The sequence below is a fragment of the Natrix helvetica genome, assembly GCF_964273705.1.
Source record: "Natrix helvetica genome assembly, chromosome: 4".
NCBI lineage: Eukaryota > Metazoa > Chordata > Lepidosauria > Squamata > Natricidae > Natrix > Natrix helvetica.
The window spans coordinates 125,811,889-125,837,146 of NC_138550.1; the positions used below are offsets into that span (position 1 = coordinate 125,811,889).

A 25,258-nucleotide genomic window follows, 5' to 3' on the forward strand; every position below is an offset into this window, starting at 1 on the left:
GACTGAGAGTCTCCATAGACAGTTGATTTCTAAGACTTTATCCTCATAGGACAGCGATGGCAAACCTTTTTTGGCTCGCGTGCCATATGTGGGGGGACCGCAGGGGGATCGTGTGCAGGTGTGACGGACGCATAATGCAATGTGCAACCCCCCCCAGTGCGCATGCACGCACTACAGGCGCTCCCCCCCATTTTTACATGCTTTTTTCGCCCTCCCCAGGCTTCAGAAGTCACTTCCGGTTTGCTCGGAGGATCATTTTGAGCGCTCCGAAGGCTTCAGGGACTGTCTGGAGGCTTCCCTGATGCCTCCGGAGGGCATCCGGGGGAGGCAGGGGAGGCTGTTTTCGCCCTCCCCATGCTCCTATAAAGCCTCTGGAGCCTGGGGAGGGCGAAAAATGGCTTTAAAAAAGGGTGAACTCAGCTGGCCAGCACACGCATGCGCGCTGGCCAGCTAACAAGGCAGTGCCTTGCATGTCCTAACAAATGGCTCCGCGTGCCACCTGTGGCACGCGTGCCATAGGTTCGCCATCGCTGTCATAGGATGTATAGCTGCATCATTATGAAACATGTTCATATTATTTATTTCAACAATAAGTAGGATTGCCAGTTGATACCCTCCCTTTCTTGAGAATTTAGGTCCAGCCAAGCTACGTCACATAATTAACTATTAAGATTTCTATATATAGAAATGTGGCGTAAATAGTGCTGAGTGGTATGAAAGCACAACAATCGAGGAGGAGGAAGAAGAAAAAATATTTCCCATGTGCCACAGGACTCCATTTTCATTCGAAATAGATAAGTATTCAGTTCATCTAAGACAGGGCTGTCAAACTTCCGGCCCATGGGCCCGATGCATCACACACTGGCCACACCCATGCCCAGTTTAGCGAAGGGGGGAAAAGTCCTGATACGTCACGTGAAAATGCCATGACGCCGTAAGTTTGATACCCCTGATCTAAGCCACTATATTTTATAATTTCCTTTTCAAGTTAAAACTAATAATTATGAATTCAGTTGTAGCGTTAGATCAGATATTCATTGTGCTTGTGCACAGTGATACAAATTGGTGTTGTTGAGAAGAAAATTAATTTGGTTGGATCAACATCTTTGGGTGAAAGAAAATGTGCCCAGTTATACAAGACAATGAATGGCCTTCTGACAACCAGAAGACAAACCTTATGATATTTGCACCACTAACCATATATATGGCATAAATGTTCTTCTGAATAATTTTACTGTATAAAGAACATTGAAGGTTATAGAAAGAATTCTTTTTGAAAGAGAAATGTAGAACTTGTGGCCAGTTTTGAAACAGAATGAATTATTTAAATCCATATAGCTCATTTGATTTATTAAAATAAGGCCTTGACAAGAGAAGCACTCACCAAACTCTACCTGTGAATGACACTGAAGTCTGCCTTCATTTCCTGCATACCAGAACAGATATAAATAATTCAATGACTAGCTTTATTCAACTTTCTTATCAGAGCATCTATAAAGAACCAAGAGGTGCTACATTTTCAGCTTTGTTGCTCCTTTAAACCACAATGCTAGAGCATACTGAATTTGCCAAAGACAGAATTTTTTGTCTTGTAGTAGATTTTTAAATGTAACAAAACAGGCAAAAGATTCCCCCCCCCCCCCGCCTCCTATCATTTTGCTTTCAACATACTAGAGAACTACTGGGCAAAAGATAAAGTTTTTTTTTCTATGGACACACATGGTGGAGAGTGATTTCTTCTAAGAAATATGACTACCTTATTATTATTATTAATAATAATAATAATAATAATAATAATAATAATAATAATAATAATAATAATAATAATAATAATAAATTTATTTCTAAGCCGCACCCTCTCCCGAAGGACTCGGGGCGGCGTACAACCTAACACATAGGAACAATACGAAAAATACACAAACAACTAAACGAATACATATACATAGAGGAGGAAGGAAGATGAGTAAAAACAGTTAAAACACAATTTAAAATCCCCTAATAAAATTAATGTTAGTAGTGTTAGTAGTGTTAGAAAGACTTCTTAGTGCACTGACTTTGTTAATTTTAATTCAATAGTACAGGGGGACAATCCCTATTTTTGTGTATGTGTGTGCATACGCTCACATATGAGCTATTGAATGACTCCTGGCGAATGTCTGGTCAAGTTTCTTGGCAAAATTTTGAAAAGTGGGTTGCTCTTGCCTTCTTCCTAGGTCTGAGTGAGAACAACTGGCCCAAAGTTATCTACCAGATTTCATGCTTAAAGCTGGACCAACACTCACCATTTACTGGTTTTTAGTCTGGTGCCTTCACCACTGCCCAAACTACTTGTCATTTCCAATTAAGTGTACCTCTATCTTCCTCTGTCTTTAAATAATCAATTCCAAACACTATCTTTTTTCAGAAATTTCACATTGAACTTAGAATTTTTACCATATCCTTATAAAGATCTCATTTTTTCCCCTTGAATTTTGTAACTGAATAAAGGCAGCAGGTTAGAATAAAGGCACTTTATGAAGCTTTACAGTAGATTCAATATTAATTAAGGCTGAAACAGAATGTCTGCCAAAACTGTTTCTATGTATGTGTTGTGAGTTTATTTAGGAATGCATTGCATCCTTTAAAAAAATGTGACTTATCTGTTTGCTAAAAAATATCTGTTATCTTTGATTAAAGAAATCTCTCTGGCTCCTTTATAATAATTTTAACAGCAGGAGCAATTGTATCTGATTTGTTTTCATTAATGTATGTAAACTAGAAGCAGTTGAAATTCACAGGTGTATTTTAAAACAGTCCGGTGCATATTTTAAGGCAGAGCATTGGGTACTGGATGTCTATTTGGCATCAGATATGCTGCATATCATAAGAAAAGCACCTTGTCTCTTAACTAGGTAAGAGGAGAAGGAAAACAAGTTTTTGTTAGTTTTTTGTATTGCAGCAGCTGGCTCTACTGTTACTATAGCAACATACCACATGATAAGGTATATTAGGTTGCTCTGCATGAACACAAGTGGAGAATGAATAGAAAAAAGTTAAATGTTACTTGGAGTTTCTTATGTAGATATGTTTATGCTCAATGGTCTAAGAAAGTTAATGTTGTGATGCTGTTTTAAACTGAAGATTCGGGTAAGTTAAAACTTGTTTTCATTTTTTAATTTTGCCCTTTCTTCCTCAAAGTGGAAAACTAGATCTTTTATATTTTCTTGCTTTTCTTTTTGCATGTATTGATCTTATCATTGTAATCCTCGCAAAATGAAATGTTAATACTCCAGTTTTGCTAGGGTCTTCAAATCACAACATGACAGTGTTTATTATAATGTTTTCTGTTTTCCAAATAAAGGACCAAACAAAGGTGCTCATTTAGTGCCCTTAGTTGGGACTAGCAACTTGGTCACTATGCAAAGCAGTTGCTAAGATCACTGTACTAGTGATTTTATATCAGCTTCCCTTTGCTTTACAGACCTGTGAAGGTCATAAAAGTAAAGATTTGTTGAAAAGTTAATTTTTTATTATCTTTGAAATTGCAATTTGTTGCTAAAAGAGGCAGTCACTAAATGAGGACTACTGCAGTTAATGTGATTTGACGGTCCATAGATCGTTACACATGGTGAAGAACATCTATGGAGATTCTCAGTCATACAGGTTATGGTTGACCCAAAGATGCTCTTTCAAAAGGCAATTAGATTTCAGTCAGAACTGAAGAAGTTTCTTGGTTGAGAAGCAAAGCGTTTTCAAGTAGAAAAAAACCCCAGTTCAGTTGCCTTTTGAAAAAGTACTGTTGGGACATGGTCAAGAAGTATTCCATTGTCATATTTGTGGCCCAAATGCATGCTTTATTTATTTTATTTATTTTTATTTTTCAGTATTTATAGACCGCCCCCTCTCCCCGAAGGGACTCAGGGCGGTGTACAGGTGTCTCATTAATACAAAAGACGAATATCCTATACCCTTAAAAACGAATTAAACCTCATACAACTGTACAAAAAGTAAAAATTAAAAATTAAATTAAAAACAACTAAAAGCATACCCCTAGAAAATTTAAAAAATGCAGGCTTGAGGAACTAAAATTGGGAATTAGGAATTAGGCCAGGCCGGCTAAATTGAACAGGTGGGTCTTTAGTTTCTTACGGAAGGAGCGGAGGTCGGTGGTAGTCCTGATACCTGGGGGGAGGTCATTCCAAAGGGTCGGGCCCATCACAGAGAAGGCCCTACTCCTGGGCGTCGCCCGCTGGCATTGCCTAGTGGACGGCACCCGGAGGAGTCCCTCTCTGTGAGAGCGAATCGGCCGAAGGGATGTATGGGGCAGGATACGATCCCGCAGATAACTAGGTCCTGTGCCATGGAGCGCTTTGAAGATGATGACCAACACCTTGAAACGCACCCGAAAAGCCACAGGTAGCCAGTGCAGCCCGCGCAGCAAAGGTGTTATGTGGGAGTATCTAGTGGCTCCCACAATTGTCCGCACGGCCGCATTCTGAACCAGCTGCAGCCTTCGGGTGCATCTCAAGGGGAGCCCCATGTAGAGAGCATTACAGTAGTCCAGTCGAGACGTCACAAGCGCATGAGTGACTGTACATAGGGCGTTCCGGTCCAATAGGGGACGCAATTGGCGCACCAGGCGAACCTGGTGGAATGCCCCCCTTGCCACGGCTGTCACATGGTCATCCATTGACAGCCGGACATCCAGGAGGACACCCAAATTGCATACCCGATCCACGGGGGCCAGCTGTTCGCCCCCAATGGCCAGTGATGGACGTAACTGGTTGAACCGGGGTGCCGGTAGCCACAGCCACTCCGTCTTGGATGGGTTGAGTTTGAGTCTGTTACTTCCCATCCAGATCCGAACGGCTTCCAAACATCGGGACATCACTTCGACGGCATCGTTGGGGTGGTCCGGGGTAGAGATGTACAGCTGCGTATCATCAGCGTACAGATGGTAATCTACCCCGAACCCACGGATGATCTCGCCCAGTGGCTTCATGTATGTGTTGAACAGGAGAGGCGAGAGGACCGACCCCTGCGGCACCCCACAAGTGAGCGGCCTCGGGCTCGACCTCTGCCCCCCTGTCAACACACATTGTGTTTGACCAGAGAGGTAGGAGGAGAACCACCGCAAAACGGTGCCCCTCACCCCCAACCCCTCCAGGCGACGCAATAGGATACCATGGTCGATGGTATCAAAAGCCGCCGAGAGATCTAACAGGACCAAGATGGAGGAACAGCCCCCATCTCTGGCCCTCCAGAGATCATCCACCAACGCGACCAAAGCCGTCTCCGTGCTGTGACCGGGCCGGAAGCCGGACTGGCGCGGATCCAGATAATCAATTTCCTCCAGGTGCCGTGGGAACTGTTGCGCCACCACACTCTCTACAACCTTCACCAAAAAGGAAAGGTTGGAGACGGGATGGTAATTAACTAAATTAGCTGGGTCCAGGGAAGGCTTCTTGAGTAGGGGCCTCACCACCGCCTCTTTCAAGGCGGACGGCAAGGACCCCTCCCTCAGTGAAGCGTTCACTAATTCCTGGAGCCAACCTCGTGTGACCTCCCAGGATGCCAGTATAAGCCAGGAGGGACACGGGTCCAGTAAACATGTGGTGGCTCGCAATCGTCCACGTAACCCGTCCATATCATCGGAAGTAACAGAGTCAAACTCCTCCCAGAATGGCACCTCAAGACCCGCCTCCGACGTCTCTTCTAGACCGCTAGCGGAGACCCATTCGCTGCGAATCTGAGCGATTTTGTCCTGCAGATATTCCCCAAACTCCTCTGCTCTACCCTGCTTCACTGAAAACATTCTTTAGAGTTTATAATGTAAACAATTGTTCTTAGATTTTCAAAGAAATGTTTGAAAAGAATAAGAGGAAAAAGGAAAAATAGTCCTGATTTTCTACAACATAGACATTGCCACCAACCTCCAGTACAAATTTATCAGCAGTGGTTTTGATGTAGAACTAAAATCGCTGTCCCAATTATCATTTAATAAAGCTCCAAAATAAGATGGCATCCTTCAGGATACTAGACAATTAGATGATTCCCATTTCTAAATCTTTTGTATCAGTATAATTAGATCCATTATCATCACTAGTGTTTGAATATTTCCATACGCTCAAGAACGGTGACAAAATTCTCAAATTATTCATTATGAATTTGGCTTTAGTGACCAAATAGAACACCAGAGAGGTACTTGAAAATGAAGTAAAAACAAAATAAAATTGGCAGGCATCCAGCTCAGATACAACTAGCCTTTTAATTAGGCTTTCTAATTACCAGCCTGCCATATGACAAAATTGGTTGCATTTTGCTTGTACAGATTTTTATGTGTTGATTTTTATACTGGTGGTTGCAAAATACCCTTGAGGAGAAAAAATACTACCAAAATTAAGTTATGCCCTAAAGCTAAATTATCCCCTTTGACTTTCTGATAAAAACCAAGAGTTGATAAAGTTTATTTCATTCCTATCTTATAATTTAAAATATATGTTTCTTAGAATTAAGAATTAGTTTCCTATCCACAGCAAACAATAGGAAATAATCTACTCTATGCTGATAACAGTCCTTTTGCAAATTGGGCTTCACTGATTGTTATAGTCATTACCACTTGATTTGTAGGTGGAATTCACTATTCATGAATAATCTACAGAGAATATTTTCTATCAATTCACAAATGATAAGATGGGTATATATCTCATCTTTCACTCATAAAATCAAAAATGAAAGAAGCATCACTATATGTTGTAGGGAAATACTTCCTGCTCTGCATTTTAAACATATTTAATTAAAATTTCACTTGCATGTATTTGTTTTAATATTTGGAGGTTTTTAAATTGTAAATCATAATCTAATTCACAATAATATTTTTAATTCTAGGTCCATGCTTGCACTAGTACTGTCAGTATTTATTGCTTATAAAATTATAACTACTGTTATTTTGTTACATCAGAAAAAGCCAAAAAAAACCAAACATTTCCAAGACAAATAACCATTTAGGTATTTTGTGCATTGCAAGTACAAACATACAGACTGATAGTTCTGTTGTATAATTCCCAATATTATTTTTTCAATTCCACAATAGCCTTATTAACATTTGAACTAAAAAATGTGGATGTGAAAGACAAATCCCAAGATTTCCCTTCAACATGCCTGCCAAGTTTAAGCATCATTATGGTTTAGTGTTTTTGCTCTGATACCACTAATTAAAACCTTACAATGCATTTAATTTGTACCTTTTATCTATTCATCTTAAAGGAAGTTATGGAATGTTCTTTTGAATAGGCTTTCTTCTTTGGTAATAATTTTATTAAAGCTTACAAATACAAAGATAAAAGGCTAATGCAAACCAAGAAAAATACTGTATAAAAAAGAAGAAAAGCAAGTAAAAATGAGAAAAAAGGGGGGAAGAATAAGAAAAAAAGATATATAAAGAAATGACTCCTCCCTCCCTCCAGACAAGGATAAACTTCAGCAATATAACACCTCCGGTATTTAAGTAAAAAGGATCTCTTCTTCCTATAGCCCATCATTTATCAATAAACAAATTGTAAAAACATGTTTTTTATTCTAGCTTATCGCTTTCTCTAAAAAAAAAAATTTTAATGTCCCCAAAATTGATTTTTTATCATTTTCTTTCTCTCCTGTCAAGAACAGTTTCAGTAGCTTTACATGTCCCTTTTGCAAATCCAAGATGACAAGGCTTCTAAGACAATCTAGTGGCAGAAAGTCTTGAAAGTAAGTTCTGAATACATATTTCCTAAATAGCCTTAATTTCTTTCATAGTTATTTACAGACTAAATTCTATAGTCAAATAATATTGCAACAGAATAAAAATAGTCACTTTTCCTTTAATTACCTTCCTTTTATGATTGTAAGTCTCCCAGAATTACCCTAAGATGGGCAGACGACAAATGTTTATAAACAAACAAATAGTTCTCCCTGATTCTCTTTAATCAACTTTCAAGTCCTCTCTTATCATCTGTTTATTTTTTAAGCAGTAAAACTTCCCACAAGGGGATTTTTTGCAGTTTAATAATATAAAATTTTAAACAACCCACAGGAAATATTCTTGCAAGTCCATCTGGGCCCTTAACTTTCCAAAATCAAAATTCTAATCATCCCTTTGTTGTTTTCCAAATATTTTCCAGTATTTTCTTTTTTAAAAAAAATCCTTAAATTTACTATAAAGCTTCTTTCATCCAGGAAGGAAACTCACAGTATGATTAAATTTGCCCTTCAGAAGGTTTTAACATCCTCCCAAAAATGATAGCAAGCAATTTCCTCAACTGGTTAAGAAAGGAAGTGGGTGAACTCAGTATCCAAATGAAGAAATGGATGAATTTTTTTTCTGATTCCCTAAACTCTGGAGTAAGCCAGAGAGTACTATTTTATCATCACTTTATGGAGAGTCTCTATATGGAGCACATCTGTGAGTGATCCTAATCCTCTCCTTGATCCAGATAGGCATTCTAACGTCCACTTTAATTTACTGCCTCTTCTTTCTATCAGCTTTGCTTGTTTCTTCTCTCCACCATTGCTTTCCCAGAAGTCCATTATTACTCCACTAACATGTTTTACTCAGGAGTATGCCCACAGCATTTATTGAGACTTAATTCCAGGAAGATGAAACTAAGAAGAAATTCACTCCAAACTGTCAAGAGTTTGTTGCAGAAAAATTAAATCCAAAAAGCACACACAGATAACTGATTCAGCTGGATTCATTAACTTCTTTATATACACAATAGCAGAGTAATAAATGTACAATACCAATAGTAGATTCTTTCAACGTGGTAGAAGTTACAAGCAGAACACAAGCAGGAGAGAACAGTTTCATTTTAGAGTTCAGAGCAGACAGAGTCAGTCTTGTTTCAGTTTCAATTCTCAGCACAGACTCAGATCTGTCTAAGCTCCCATTGGCTGACTTAAATTGCTATGCCTATTCATTGGCTGACCTTATTACATGTCTCTCCCAGTCATCAATATTCTAACACAAACCTCCTTAGATTTAATTTAATGCCATTTTTAATTATCAAAATAAGAAGCAAGATGAACATTATAATGTAAACGTTGTATTTATACTTCTGGAACAGCTGAGTATTTGTTAGATTATATTTTACATTGCTCTTTTAGTGCAAATTTCTTGGGGGGAACATTTTTATTAAAAAAAGAATGAAACTTTTTGTCTTGAAGTAAGGAATATTTATTACTTAATAGTAATGGTTGCCCTATAATTAATCGCCTTTTTGTCTAGGTTCTGTTTACATTGCATTGAAAATTTATTGAGATTAATGTACTTAGTCTTGGCTGAATAACCAGATTTGTAATATTAATTATAGGTTGTATAATAGCTGTTACTGTTTCTGATCTTATTGCATTAGAATATTCTGTAGTTAAATAAACAATGCTATCTGCTCTAATCTCACAATAGCGTTGAAATAGGATTTTATAAAGCAATATGTAATATATTTCAGTGTGAAAAAATAAACATACTGATAAAAATCCATCTCAAGCCAGGCAAATGTAGAATGTTAATGATATTGGGCTAAGCAATTTAATAAGATGTATTCTTGAGAAATACTTCACAGTTGAACTGTCCACCAAGAGACTTTGCAGTTATTTTGCTTTAAAAAGATATTAGGTTTAAATGAACAATCATTAGGAAGACTTAAAATTAAAGAGTTTGCAGGGTGAAAATAAACCCCCCAAAGTAAAGATCTGAGTAGTATAGAAAATGGCCATGTTGCTGAAAGGAGGCTTTTCAATCCACTCAATGTAAAATCAGAAAACTGCCTCATAAAATTCATGGCCTTCATGGGATATGTGTTTAACATATGGGAAATAAAATGGTCAGTGCAAAAGAGCAAATATGATTTAATAAACATAATTGATACTAGGTAAGAATGTCTCCCATGACTGGAATATAAACATTTGAAAGCTAGAATTGCTTCAAAAGGAATACAAGAAAGAAAAAGGGAGGAGCAGTTGCACTGTGCCTTAAAATATTTGTTCCTGCTGGAAAATCCAAATGTTAGAAATGTTATAAAGAATATTTGATTTAAAATAAGGAACGAATCAAACAAACCTATCTTTGGCCCAGTGTTCTTCAACATCATCTTCATAAATGACCTAGATGAGGAGATTGAAGGTGAGATCATCAAATGTGCAGATAACATCAAGCTGGGGGGAATTGCTCACATTTTGGAAGATAGACTCAAGATTCAGAAGGATCTTGACAGACTTGAGCATTGGGCTCTATCCAATAATATGCAGTTCAGTGGTGAGAAAAATAAAGTCCTGCACTTAGGCAGGAAGAACCAAATCCACAGGTACAGAATAAACAATAACTGTCTCAGAGATCTAGGTGTCCTAGTAGGCCACTGCTTAAATACAAACCAACAGTGTGCCGCAATTGCCAAAACATTCGATGTAGCTAGGTTGCATTAGCAGAGGGGCCACAGTCACAAGCAGTGATAGTACCACTCTACAGTACCACTTCTAGTAATATTCCACACTTGGAATATTGCATCCAGTTCTGATAATCGTGATACAAAAAAAAAATCCTGAGGCCTTTGAAAGAGTGCAGAGAAGAGTAAGGAAGATGATAAGGGGTTTGGAGCTAAATTATACAATGGATGGCTAAGGAATTAGCCTAACAAAGAAAAGGCACAGGGGAGACATCATAGCTGTCTTCCAGTATTTGAAGGACTGCCACAGGGAAGAGGGAGTCAGTTGATTCTCCAAAGCACCTGAGTACAGGACAAGAATCAATGGGTGGAATCTCATCAGAGAAAGATCCAACCTGGAACTAAGGAGATATTTCCTGATAGAGCAGTTAGTGGGACAGCTTGCCTCCAGAGGCCGTGGGTGCTCTATTTTTGGATGTTTTCAAGAAAAGATTGGACAACTAATTGTCCGGGGATGGAATAACAAATGCCCTCAGCAGGGGGTTGGACCAGAAGATCTTCAAGGTTCCTTCCAGGCACATGCTTATATGATTCTATTCCATGATTCATTCCTTGTGTGTGTCTGTACGTGGAAGAAAAATTAAGTTTCAGTGTTTAAGATGTATTTCTCATGCCTTGAGATAATAGTTTGGAAGCCTAACTTGGTCTACCAGCTAAAAGACCTTATTGAATGCAATAATCTTTTTAGACTCTATGAAAGTGAAAAGTGTACATATAATGGAAATGATCAATTATGCTTTTATCATATATGACAACTTTATTAATCACATATGCAATCGGTTGCATAAATTGTTTCATATTTTAAGGTAGTTTGTAAGATGCAACTGTAAATAGTGAAGCATAATATTCATTGATATGGTGAAAATATTTGCCAGTAATATTTTGATATTAATGTACGTATGTATAATAGTTGAGAATAAGTATATTGCCTTGCTGCCATTCTGCATATAGACTTGATTGCATGAACTCTTTTTTTCTAATTAAATAGTATTTATTAGATTTTAATATGGGAAATAGTAATATTAGAAGAAATACTGTAATTTGTCCTTTCTGCAAGTGTACATATAATGGTAAAATACCATAAATGAAATTTCATTTCAGCAGACATAAATAATTAAATTCAACAACGTCTCAGTTTTGTGCTTTTGAAAAAGGTTCTAAGTATTCGGATTTCGGGACATAAAGCTGCTTACATAGTCCTTTCCCCCCCTCATCTCTAGTTTGTACAAACCATAGTTTGCTATGGGGTGTGAACCATACCAGAGCTAATCAGGATTGTCTCTAATTTGGGACTTTAAAAGCAGCTTCTAAGTTTCAGACATGTTTAGGAAAGGCTTGTCTTTTGCCATAATTATAATTTGCCTGATTCTAATACTAAGAAGATAATCATTTTAACCCATGAAAGAAAGGACGAATTAAGAGTGAATCCATACATGAATACTTACATAAGCTCGCAGAATACTCCTGATAACTGAAATTATTTGACACATAAATCTAAGTTATCTATAATAAAATGAAAGACAATTTATATTAAAAATAATAAAATGAAAATAAGCTGCATTTCATGTGTTGTATAACAACAGCAGTTTGATATTGAAAGCGTGTCAGTTTTGCTACTGTTTTATAAACCATGGTTTATATCTTAGTACTTTTAACAAGCTATGACATCCTAGTGAAGCATGATTAAAACTACCCATCCCTTAGGAAGATATAATAACCCAAATCTAAATTTGTTTATGAACAATTATATGGGGAATACTCTTCAAAGCAAAATATAGGTGTTTTTTTTTAAGATACCAATGTATGCTATTTCAATATGACAGAATGCATGTATAAAGATTGTACAAGTGGAAAATAAATTTCACAAAATAATCAAATGATACTCATAGCTTACATATTATTCATCCCCTTCATTGGAAGTATTCAATATTGGTTCGTGCCACATTTTTAATATTAATATAGAAATATTCTGTGCCCTTACATTTTTTGTTTGTAGGAAAATCTGGAACTACATTCCATAGCATAATAGTATCTTTTAAATATTATTCAATAACAGCAAAGCAGGTGAAAGAATTGAAAATCATCTGTTCAAGATCTTAGTTATCTGAAAGGAAAGGGGGAAATTTTGACAAATGATAAATATTTGTGTTAATATGAATTTTATGGGAGAACTTTTATATTCAATTAAATTTCAGAAGTACAAGTAGTTCTTGACTTACAACCACAATTGACCCCAGAATTTATGTTGCTAAATGAGAAATTTGTTAAGTGAATTTTGCCCCATTTTACAACTTTTCTTGCAACATTTCTTAAGTGAATCACTGCAGTTGTTAAATTAGTAACACGGTTCTTAAATAAATCTGCTTTCTCTTTTACTTCGCTTGTGAGAAGGTCACAAAAGATGATCGGAATGACCCTGGGACACTGCAACCAACATAAATATGAACCAATTGTCAAGCATCTGAATGTAAATCACATGACCATGGGGATGATATCACCATCATAAGTGTGAAAAATGGTTATGTCACATTTTTCAGTGATGTTGTAAATTTGAATGGTCACTAAATAAACTTGTAATTACGGGACTACCTGTAACTGGCATTTATCTGCTTATCTTTTAAATTTAATATTTTCAGATGTTCCACTTGGCAGCAATATCAATTACAATTGTTTTTATATCTATAGCTAGCACCCATGCAAAAGGCAAAAAAATGAACTTGGACTTTTATCTTGAACTTTAAAGATGGAACACACACACACAACTTGGGATTTTGTACCTTTTTTTACAGTGAGTCCCAAAATGGGTCAATATAATTTGTAAGATTTGGAGGACCAAGAAGGTATATGAGTATACAGGACCTATACAGGATAGGTCTCAACTGTACAGAAGAACACAAACATGGGGCATAAGAGAATAAGAGAAGGGTTGTGTCTGACAAAACTTTTTCCAAGTATAACAAATTTTATCATGAGCTACAGGTCACAAAAAATTCACCTTATAATAATATTAGTTAATCAGAAAAAAGTACTACCAAATTTCTTCTAGTAAAGGACACTATCTGAAGCATATTTGTCTCTCTTTACTATAAAGTACCATATATCATTTTTATAATACAGATCAGTTGGTGGAAATGTAAGGAAATTTTGAAATAAACAAATTATAAAAAAGCAACTATTAATTCCATTGTATGAAATCATCAGGATCTTGTTTTGAGTAGAAAGTGGCCCTTGTGATAAGTTTATATTTTTTGAAATGTTAAATGTAATTAAGTGATTTAAAGCAAGTGCTACAGCATAGTGCTTTTATTTTTGAGTTGTTTTTAGAGACATTGTTTCAGTATACTGGCATTAATGGGATGAAATCTGAACATGTGCTAAGTAATTTTTGAATAGGATTTTTGACTCAGAATTAAAAGTGGAGGATTTGTTACTTGGAGTTGATCAGCCCTAAAAATCAGGTAAATAAATAAAATAACCATAGATATATTTTATGGGAAAAATAATTTCCATTAGCAAAAAAAAAAAAAAAAATAGTTATAATTCTCCTCCTAAGACAAAAAAAAACACAGCATGGATTTTTAAAAATGTATTTACCTGTAATCCATTTTAACGTGATCACTACTTGTGTTTCTTAAGAACCACATTAAAACATCACTTTCCATTTTAGAATGGAATATTGTGAGATTATTATGAATAGCGAAAAGCATAAGCACCAAATAAACACTAAGATATAAAGTTTAGTGGAAAGTAAATTGCTACATGGGGATAATTTATTTCTTTCAATTATACAATATTAATTTTTAATTGTGTTAATTTTAATTCAGGGTATCAAACTGCTGTCTGTTTACAATTGAAAACAAATGTTTAGAGTTTTCAAGGGCATGTTGTTTTCTCCTAAAGGAGGAAATGGGGAATATATTTTCCGCATTGCAAAAGGCAAAGAGAGAAACAATACCCAATTTTCTATTGAAAGAGAGAATGTTTTTCAGTATTGGTATCTTTTTTTCATTTTGTAAATGTATTGATACTGTTTGCCTAAAGATTTCACCATAGCTATCAGACATAGAATGTATCGAAATGGGCAACCCAAATGACTGACTATATGATGGCCGTTTGGTTAATTTCCTCTCTTTTAAAAGCAACCTATCATTTCCAATCCTGAATAAATGTGACATAAAGCTATAGAGAAGTAAGCTGACATAATGATGCATGAACTTTCCCTGGAGTGAGTGTACCACAGCTGTTGTGGGAGGGCAAACAGAAGTCTGTTACTTGCAACACATGTATGTATGTATGTATGTATGTATGTATGTATGTATGTATGTATGTATTTATTTATTTATTTATTTATTTTCTGCGCTGTTCTCAAAAAAGAAACACCATTGCCCTTTTTTATTGTCTTGTGGAGGCTTTGATTCCTCCAATAGTGGGTAAGCCTGGCTTTTAAATGTTGAAAGATGCAAGCTGACACAACACAGCAAATATTTGTGGCACTATCAGTTTTGTTTTCTCACAGCCCAGTTTGCTTCACATTGCATTTGAAAGAATGTTTTTGCAATGAACCTGAACAGGAATAAAGTATTTCTCTTCACATCATTAGAGTAGGTGCACAGACAGCTGGGGGGCAGCTTTGGACGCTTTGCGAAAGATACTGCTGCTTTAGCAATTCAAAGAGAGGTGCTTCTTGTAAGTTATTCATATGTGTTGCACAACTGTATTGCCATCTTATATAAATTATAAACTATAATTTATACACACACAGCTAAACTATAACAATATCCTTTTCTTATGGAAAATAATGTAGAATAGCCTATTTTTAAAGTGTTTTAAAAATCAGACACGGTACTAAGTGAGCCGTGAAAAATATCTCAAATTTTAGATATCATGATCGGAAATATAATATAAATTTGCTACATTTAGCCAAGTCAAGATCTATCTCTCTCTGAACATATTTTTGCATTGTATGTTCCAAAGGAAAACTATTACGTCTTGTGAACTTTCATGATTTATTTCTTTAGATTCTTTTAATTCACTGACAGATATTGTAAGAATTTTTTGGCACAGATAGAGTAATGGAATTTGGCCTAAAGAAATGTGCTACAGTTGCAACAAACCAGAAAAAAGTCATGAACACTAATAGAATTAAAATGCTGAATGGCCAAATTGTTTGGACCCATCAGGATGTAGCCTAGAAATAATTGGGCATTTTACAGTTGGATAACCGGTGTGTGTGTGTGAATTTTTATGTTGTCATTTTTAATGTAAGCTGCCTGGAATGTGTAAGTTGAGCAGCCATATAAATTTGTTTAATAAAAATAATAAAAAAATAAACATTAACATGGATTGGTTAAAAATGTGATTAGAAAAGAATATAACCAAAGACTGAGAAAATGACTAATGACAAAATTAAACAGTGGAAACATCATCAAAGTCATTAATACCCGGGCCATAGCTATTATACAAAGTACAGTTGGAATTATTAAGTGGACATAACATGACCTGGACAGTTTGTTATCAAAAAACAAGAAAACTCATAACTATTCATTACACATTATATCTCTGAAGTAATATTGATAGATTATGATGTCCCCAGAAATGAAGGCAGAAGTTTACTGTTGAACAGAATGTTGAAGAAGAAATGCAATCGCTGGCTAAATACGTAAAAGACAGCCAAGAAGCATTAATGCAAGTTTTAAAAAATGGAACTTACTGAATGGTACAGGAAGCAAAACAAATATATATATATTGGGGTAAGTAAAGAAAGAATAAACCTGGCAATAGCATACAAGTGGAACGTTAAAAAAAGGAACTGAAGGCTTGATTTTAGCTGCTCAATAGCAAGCTATTTGAACTAATTTAATCAAGGCCAGAATTGAAAAATTATCAAATGATTCAGGCTGCAGATCATATATTCAGTTCCTAAAAAAAAGATCACATAAACTGAGTATCAACAATGATATAAAGTAGTCCTCAACTTATAATCACAACTGAGCCCTGTTGTTAAGTGAGTCTTGCCCCATTTTACGGCCTTTCCTGCCACAGTTGTTAAGTGAATCACTGCAGTTGATAAGTTAGTAACCTGGTTATTAAGTGAATCTGGCTTCCCTGTTGACTTTGCTGGTCAGAAGATTGCAAAAGGTGATCACATGACCTTGGGACACAGCAACGGTCCTAAATATGAACCAGTTGCCAAGCATCTGAATTTTGATCACATGATCATAGGGATGCTTCAAATGTCATAACTCTGAAAAATGGTCATAAGTCACTTTTTTCACTGCCGTTCTAACTTTGAACAGTCATTAAAGGAACTTTTGTAAGTCGAGGACTACCTGTAACATAGTCACCAATATTTCAATGACTGATCATTGAAATTCATTTTTCCTCCAAGAGTTGAGAACTACAATACCTACCCCCTCACAGTAATACCAAGCTGAAAGGAAAAATGTTGTAGTAGGAGTATAGCAATTCACTTCTATATTATCAGCAAGACATTCATTGTCTTCATACTTTTTATACAAGGGATTAGAGGGTAGCAGAGAACAAAACACTCTAATGTTGGTGATGGGGAAGAAATAATCTGATCCATCAGAAATAATTGATTGTGTGGCAGTTTGAGGATTTTCATTTCTGAGTTCTTAAAAACTGAAAGCATGAATAATATTTGCTTCTTGCTTGCAATTAGCCAACATCTCCGAGTGTCTGGATCTTCCATTCCTAAGCTTCTTCCCTTTCAGGTTTCCTCTGACTCCCATAGAAGAGAGGTTCTGGCAACCTATGGCAGAAGAAACATTGACCTGAGCTGTTTTTTTCTTTCTCCCCCCCCCACCCAAATATTAAGTGGATGCTACAGAAAGTGAAGGGAAAAGGCACAAAGTGCCCTCTGCTCAGTGAGCTCAGCTGCAGTTTACAGCTGCAGAATTAATTTGCCGTAGGATTTTGAGATAACATTGCCTGAATCTGAAGGTTTTGAGGGCTGTGGCATATTTCAACAGCATCCTCCATCAGTGGGAGAAGGCAAACTGTGTATCACTTAATTTGTCCTTTTAGTGACAATTCTGTGCACAATAATATTTGGAGAAGCCAATTGCATTTTTTGATTTCTTTTAAAGAGGGATAAAATGCGATCCCTTCTTAAAAGATGCTGCCCTTTTATTGTGAACAACATTATCTATTATCTACCATATTCCAAAAATCTCCTTTGGCTATTATCTGTCCCTTGCAATTAGGTTATATTGCTGCTGTGGTAGTGTCACATGTTGCCTTACATTTCTACTGCTTATATTTGTTATATGCTTCAAGTTGCATTCCTTCTTGGAATTCCTTCTGGGAAAAATAACAAAGGTTATAAATAAATAAAATTTTTGACCTAGAAACTAACTGCCTGATGATCAGTCTGTCTTCTTGTAGTAGTGGTGTGTTCTGCTGACATTTTCGTTTATATTGTTGCTAGATTTTGTTTGCAACCCCTGTGCAAGTGCCTTCTTGGTCAGTTTTAGCTTGCACAATATGTCAGCAATAAAAGCAGCTGGTCAGGAGACAAGGTCTAGAATCCAGCTGAGTCTTCCTTTAAACTCAGTTTGCTTTATTTACTGCATAAAGTCAGTTGACTGAAGTTAGAAATCTGAGTGTGCTCTGGTTTGCATAGTATAATTAGGGCATTTCTCTACTGCCATCATTTTCATTCATCAACACTTTCAAAACCCCAGAAGCAGTTTGAAAATGATCTGTGATTGTCTTCATTTCTGCTGATTTACCGTAAAGAAAAAGAGAATGAAAATCATTCCCCACCCAAAGTTGCTGCAGAATAACAAAACAGAATAATAGAGTTGCAAGGGACCTTGGAGGTCTTCTAGTCCAACCCCCTGCTTTGGCAGGAAATCGTACACCATTTCAGACAGATGGTTGTCCAATCCCTTCTTCACTATTAAAAAACGACAGTTTGTAACCAAAACAAACAAAAAACCTTAATTGATCAGATAGCGAAAGAAAGGAAAAGGAAAAACAATATACACTTCTTGATACTGGGCACACCCTCTATCCCAGTGCTAAATATAAGGAGTAATTTGACAAAAGTCTTTCTATCTAATGCAATGTCATGCAAACACTTATTTTTTCAAAATAACAAAAACAACAAGCATGGTTACTTTTCTTATGAACTTATGAATGTTTCCTATTTCTTCTGTTTGCATCCCCATCATTTGAAAGACAATTCTAGATACATGTTAAAGGATATCCGTCCATTTCGAAAGGTTGGCAAGCAAATCTGAAGGAGAGAACATTTTTTGTGTGCAAAAGTAAGCATTGCTTTGTTAAAATTTGTTCTCCTTCAAATGCACTTTGCACTGCTTATAGTAATAAGAGTTCATCAAAATGACCTTAGTAGGCAAGATTATTATCTATTAATGCATTTTTTGTCTCTATGGTAGCACCTCATCCACATATGGTGTCTCTGTATAAAGAAATGTTCTGCTTAATAATGCTGTTATTATTCTGCCCTTTGTGCTATCGTAAAAATAATGTTGAATAATAAATAATCTGTCAAATCTTAATTAGATTAAAATTAATATACAATATTCTTTTTTTCTTTTTAAATGCAAGGACAAGGAACACCAATGTGTTTCATTTTGCCTTCTATCATTTTAATTGCTTTTTCTTTGTTATAATTAGCACAGCATTTTAATATGCAAAGTTTTCTTTTTCCCAGATTTGTTTTATGCACACATGCATGCATGTGCATACAAGCATATAGTAGTTCTAGATTTGTTATTGCTTGATACAGTTTTGATGGAACAGTTGTTGCTCAGGGCCAATTCAGAGCAGAGATACACTCTTAATTTTCCCTGTGTCAAGCACAAATACCAACCCATCCTGGAAGCATTACCAGAAGTCCTAATTCATTTCTCTTCTACAGCCAGCAATGGCCTTTCTTCCTATACCAGTCCTTCAATGCAAATCCCATCCCAATGCTGGTATTAATTTGGAGGTGAAATAGACACAGTATATAGTAATCTTGGGCAGGGGTGAAATCAACTTACCTTCACTATGGGTTTGCAAATGTAATCACGCACGAGCAAATCGGTAGCATTTTTACTACCAGTTCGGGTGAACTGGTCCGAACTGGTAGCATTTCACCCCTGCTCTTGGGCATACAGAGTCAGTAGCTGAACCTTGGACTCTGAGCTTCTTCCACAGTGGACCACAACCTGAGCAAGAGATATTAGTAGTTGAACTGTGCTTTTCTCACTGAATGTGGTCATAAAAGAAGCTATAATTAGTTCAGAAGAACCATGCAACTTAGGAGGCCACTAAATATCCTTCATCTCTTATATAACACTCTCTTCATCTGATTTCTTAATTTGTGATTGAAAATGCTAAATAGACTCAGCTTGCTCATACCTCTTTCAAGGTCCTTCAAGGCAAAGCTGGTCAAGAAAAAAACAACCAATGATTCCAGGAATGTTATTTATTGTTGAAGGGTATATTAACAGAATCTTTAAAGTCTGTTCCAAATTTTCCCTGCCTCCTTTTGAATGATAATAAGATAAAGGAAGGGCTATCGAGTCAATATCATTTTCTATTTTCCGGCAACTAAGAAACCTCTCCCGCATTCCTCTCAAGGCCAAAGCTAAATTCTTCTACATATTTTTCTTAGGTACCCAATAGTAATACAGTCATGAAGGGGTTATCACACTCCATCATCCTTATTTTCAGATTTGAGCTTAATTCCCCTAATTGCTAAAAATAAGAAAATATTTCAGGAATCCTATTTATATCCTACTTAATAGTTTTTGATCCTAAAGCAAGGTATAACACTGTCCATTGTTCACTAACCTGATGCCCACCATATATTCCATGAATTATAGTCTGAGCAGCATAGCTATTGGCCTTGTTTTCTGGGAATAATGAAAGTTGAAGTCTAGCACATCTAGATGAGGTGAAGTTAGCAGAATACTATTCAGGATCTGGAGTGGTAGGCTACACTTAATGAACTGAAAACCAGAAACAAATTAGCAACCTGGAATAATTCCTCTCAGGCAGTCCAAGGAAATTAACAATGGTGGCACTATTAGAACAGATTGTTTTCCTTAATATTTTAATATCTGTTCCATAGTACAAACTACAAAGCAAGATTCAGGAGGTACAGAAAACCAGTTACTGAGATACCAGTACTCAATGGGTTCCATGTTGCACTGGTTAATACATCCAGACAGGTTCATGAAAAACCTATTATCAAGAATAAGACAGAAGCAAGAAAAAATGTAATTGAATGTTGCTGTAGCATCGGTCTTCAGTTAACTGGCAACTTTTATGATCCTGCCTCCAGAGTTTATACCTAGAGCCAGAACCTAATTTTTCAGAGATAAATTAAGTAATCAGAAGAGCTGTTTAGAAATTGGGAGTTATTCTCAAAGAAGCTTAGCTTTTCCCCAAGAAGCCTTTTCTTTTGATGAAATACCCCAGCAGTCACTCTAAATCATCATGGATGTGTAGATTTATGAGCTCTGCAGGGCCTCAGCCTTTGAGTTAGCCAATAGCATCCTGGTGTAGCCAAAGAGGCATTGATGATACTGAGCGATTTGGGTTCAAGGCATCTTTTTCAGATGAAAACTTTTTAAAATCTGCACGAAATGCCCATCTTTTGAGCTAACAAAATCTTATAAGGAAAGGTTTGTGTCTTGATCTCCACACAACCCATGCCTGATCATGCAAATGTTGTGAATAATCTCAGACATGTGTCAAGAACTTGGCCCACCATTAATTGGGGGAGAGGGGAATCAATATTTGGATTAAGCCATTAAAATGCAAAGTAGAAATTTAGAAAACCTTTTTGCTAAGTAGACATGCTGTGTCCATCTTCATAACGTTACCCAGCTACATGAATTGTCCTCAAGAAAAACGAATGGATGTAGGAGAAAGAATGGAACAGTCTTGTTCAATCTTCACTGCCACTAGAAAACAAAAGGTTTAAAAAGACATTTCCACAAGTCCCACAAGGACCTATATCTCTAAATGCATCTCATGGAATATTATCCTTGGCATTTCTTACCCAAATGAAGGGAGATTGATCTTGACACTTTTTTCTTTTGAAATACAGAGAAAGGGCATAAGTTATATGACATAAAACATCATAAAAAGCTGAATTGCACAGTATTAACAATTTCAAAATAATGAATAATGGCATGTTATTTCTCAGAAAGGTTTACATGGGTTTTCATGTTTCCATGCTTGCTTTTTAAAATATTTAGAAATGAAAACACAGCTTGCCTCTGTAATAAAAAAAATAGCAATATATTTTTGCATATTAAAGTGACTGCTTCTGCGGGTTCTTCTCTTTGTAGCTGTACCGCCCCTTCCGCCAAAATTCAGCAAGCTGTAAGGTGCCAATATCATCTAAGGTAATATGGTGCAGTAATTCATGCTCTAGGCAGGATCAGGAGAACATGTTCAAATTCATCCTCAACCATGGAAGTTTACTGAGTAACTTGAGGCCAGTCATTTGTTGGTTTGTTTTTTAACAGTTGGGCTTATCTAGTAGTTCTATTTATCTCTCTCATTTGTTTCAATCTAACTGCCTGAGTTTGCTACTTGAGGGAATGATACGTGGCATTTACTTCTTCAGATAATTTACATTATTGTTTCAATTCCCAGAAGAAACTATTAAATACCTATAAGGGACGATAACAGTAACTCCATTAACAAAATATACCTCTCAGCCTCTTCTAGAGCGATTCAAAATATACCTCTCAGCCTCTTCTAGATATACCTCTTCAAAATACACCTCTCAGCCTCTTCTAGAGCGATTCTGGAAATACTGATACAACTGCTTAGTTGCTTTAAAACAAGGTTAATTTGTATTGAATTTGTGTCACATTGGAAATATGTTTAGTTTAACTTTAAGGATGGAACCAGTATAGCCTACCTTCTTGTGTGAAGTCCTTTTACTGGAAATTCTCTTGGCAGTGATGATAGATGACCTTCTTGATTGTGATGTTCTTTCATGATTTTTAATGTATTATAAATTAGAGAACAACTTTCATCTCTTTCTAATCTGCTGTACTGTTTCTTCCTAAATACAACCCAATGTAAGATTTCAGAGTCTTCATATTTATTATTTTTATAGTGCATGATTCAAATCTTATTCCCATTTCATGGGCTGTTATAGTAGTAGCCATGAAGAGTTTATCCTCTCAGATTGCCATACTACATAGCTAGTTTAAAGCAGGTTGACATAAACTTTGTGTTATCACAAGAATTCATTGCATATATATATATAATAAGTACTAGCCTATTTTGGAAGACTGATCTCTAGGAAATCTAGCTATTTTGAAGGAATATAATTGATATCCCATATCACCAAATCTTTAAATTGTTGGTTTACTTTGTTAATTATTCTGACCATGACATTATACTTACAGTTGCCAGAACTTATTAATTTAATTTAATAAATAAAAATTGACTAAGCATGTGGATTACAATATATTTCCTTTAGATACTTGAAATATTACAGAGAAACTTGTGTAGTATATTCACTGAATATTTCACTGTTTCACAACAGCTGAAGAAGACAGAAGCCAAAATAAATATTTTTCTGTTTCTAGTTTCTGTTGTATTAATCACTCTTGGATGCATGGATGAAGGGAGTGTGTGTATAAATAGACACATATTATTGTAGACTCATAATGTATTATATTGTCCAAACCTATTGCTTCAAAAAAGAAAAATACATGATTTCCAGATCTCCAGTATAATATCACTTTATCTGATGTTAAAATCAGTGTTAGCTTTGAAAAATGGGCCAGCTTTTCTCTGCTCTTGCTGGTCACCTTTAAAATTGTTTTTAATCCTACTGGAGGAGAAAATGTTAATATATAGCAATTCATATATTATTATAAAAATATATTAATAGACTCTGGGGAAAGTTTAAATCAGAAAAATAATATGGGCCAACAGTTAAAATATTTCTTACACAAGAAGTCCCCAACAGGAGCAATAAACTAAAATAAACATAATTTGATTATGGATCAAATTATAACATTTAATTTGTTCCATCATTTATAGTGAAATAAAAAGAAAAATCTGTTTTATCAATAGAAATAATGGTTGCCATTATCAATAGTATAATCAAATAAGTATTTTTAAATCCCTTCTCCTCCTTCTTCTCCTTCTTGCAAGACAAAAATTGAACACACAGTTCACACTTGATATAAACTAGCAGCTCTTTTTTTTCTGCCACACTCTACGTACCTCATCTATGTGTAGAACAGACAGATGCTACTAGCACTTTTCCAAGAACACAGAACAATTTCCTGATATTATCCAAGCATTGGTGTTAAATGTATAGCTGAAAAAACAGCTGGTAGATAAATGTTGATTGATAAAAGAAATTCAGGAAGGGAATCAGATTGAAATTGGTAATCTGAAATTTATAATCCATTATGGGAAGGTATGGATTTTTCCTCCATAAGACATTCTAAACTAAACTGAATTGAAATTAAACTGAAGTTGAGTTATATGTTCTTCCTTTTGTTTCCCAGTGGTGAACACATTTCAATATAATTTCGTCTAAAAGTTTCAAAGGGCTTTAAACATTAGGATTAGATGCAAAGTCAGCCCGTTATTTAGACTGGCTCACATTTCCAGACTATATTAACATCCATAATGACACTTTTACTTGGTGCCATATATATTTATTTTGTATTGTTTTTAATCATTTTAATTGTTTTTATGTTTTATGTTGTATACTCTCTAGTCATTTGTTGAGATGGGTTGCTATAGAAATCAATCAAATAAATATTGAATATAGAATTGGAAAAACGGTGCACTGGAACTTTTCATATATTTTATGTCCTTAGTTTGCAAATGGTTCTGAAGATATGTTTAATATTTTTTTGCTTAGAATGATTGAAGATTGTGGGAAAAGAGGCGCTACCATGGCAGAAAGGAGGCAGCTGTTTGCAGAAATGCGTAAGTGCTATGGCATGTTATATTTTGTTCTGTTGTTTTTCCAACAGATGTTAGATTTCATGCAAAAGGCCAACAAGATAAAAAATACCCATGGTAAATATTACATGGATTTTTGCCCTGGGCAGTTTGTTCTACAATGTAAGAATTTCTACACAAAACAGGAGCAAGAAACTATATTTAATTGACAAAATGCTGCTTTTTAATTATTTCAATGCAGACATAGGGTTAAATATCTCTAGTATTCTTTCTTTGGGAGAAGACAAATGTGAACAGTCAAAACCATTGTTTCTCACCAATAACCATACTGAATCTCAAATATATTTTCTCACTGTAATTCCATTTTCTTCAATTGATGCTGACCCAATTTGTTGGGACTGCATTTTCCCCAACGCTTAGAAACCAAAGTCAAGGGCTGTTCTAATTCTGTATAATCTCATGTGTATCTTGTTTGATGTAATCTATGTTATTTGTTCTGGATTATTCAATCCCAAGCAACGTACTGATATTTTTCTAGGTTTCTTAAATTACACTTTTAGTTTCTTAATTTTGAAAATGTTTAAAAGTTTGCCAGAATACAAATGTTGTTTGGCATTTTATTTTGTGGGTAGAATTGAAACAGTATGACGTTGACATTAATATTAAAATTGTGCAATGCTTCAGGCTGAAAAGCAACAAAAGATTTTTGAACTATAAGGAATCATACATGTAGCAGCTGTCTGCAGTTCTTAATCTGAATGTATCTTTTCCCGGAATCGTGTGGTGCTATTGAAGGACATCTATGCAACAGCAGAAAAAATATGCAAACAAATGCCACACACTCCAAAGGACCTTTTTGCCTT

General features: G+C 35.7%; 1 protein-coding gene across 9 annotated transcripts in view; it reads left to right on the forward strand.

Annotated features, from left to right (window-relative positions):
* The window catches only part of DTNA (dystrobrevin alpha), a 170,368-nt gene that overhangs the window by 62,983 nt on the left and 82,127 nt on the right, over positions 1-25,258 (forward strand). For all 9 annotated transcript variants that reach the window (XM_081950314.1, XM_081950306.1, XM_081950309.1 and 6 more), the window contains exon 2: positions 24,352-24,419. In XM_081950314.1, coding sequence (XP_081806440.1) covers positions 24,353-24,419 — 67 coding nt within the window. In that variant the 5' untranslated portion in view covers position 24,352. The remainder of the gene's footprint in view (positions 1-24,351; positions 24,420-25,258) is intronic.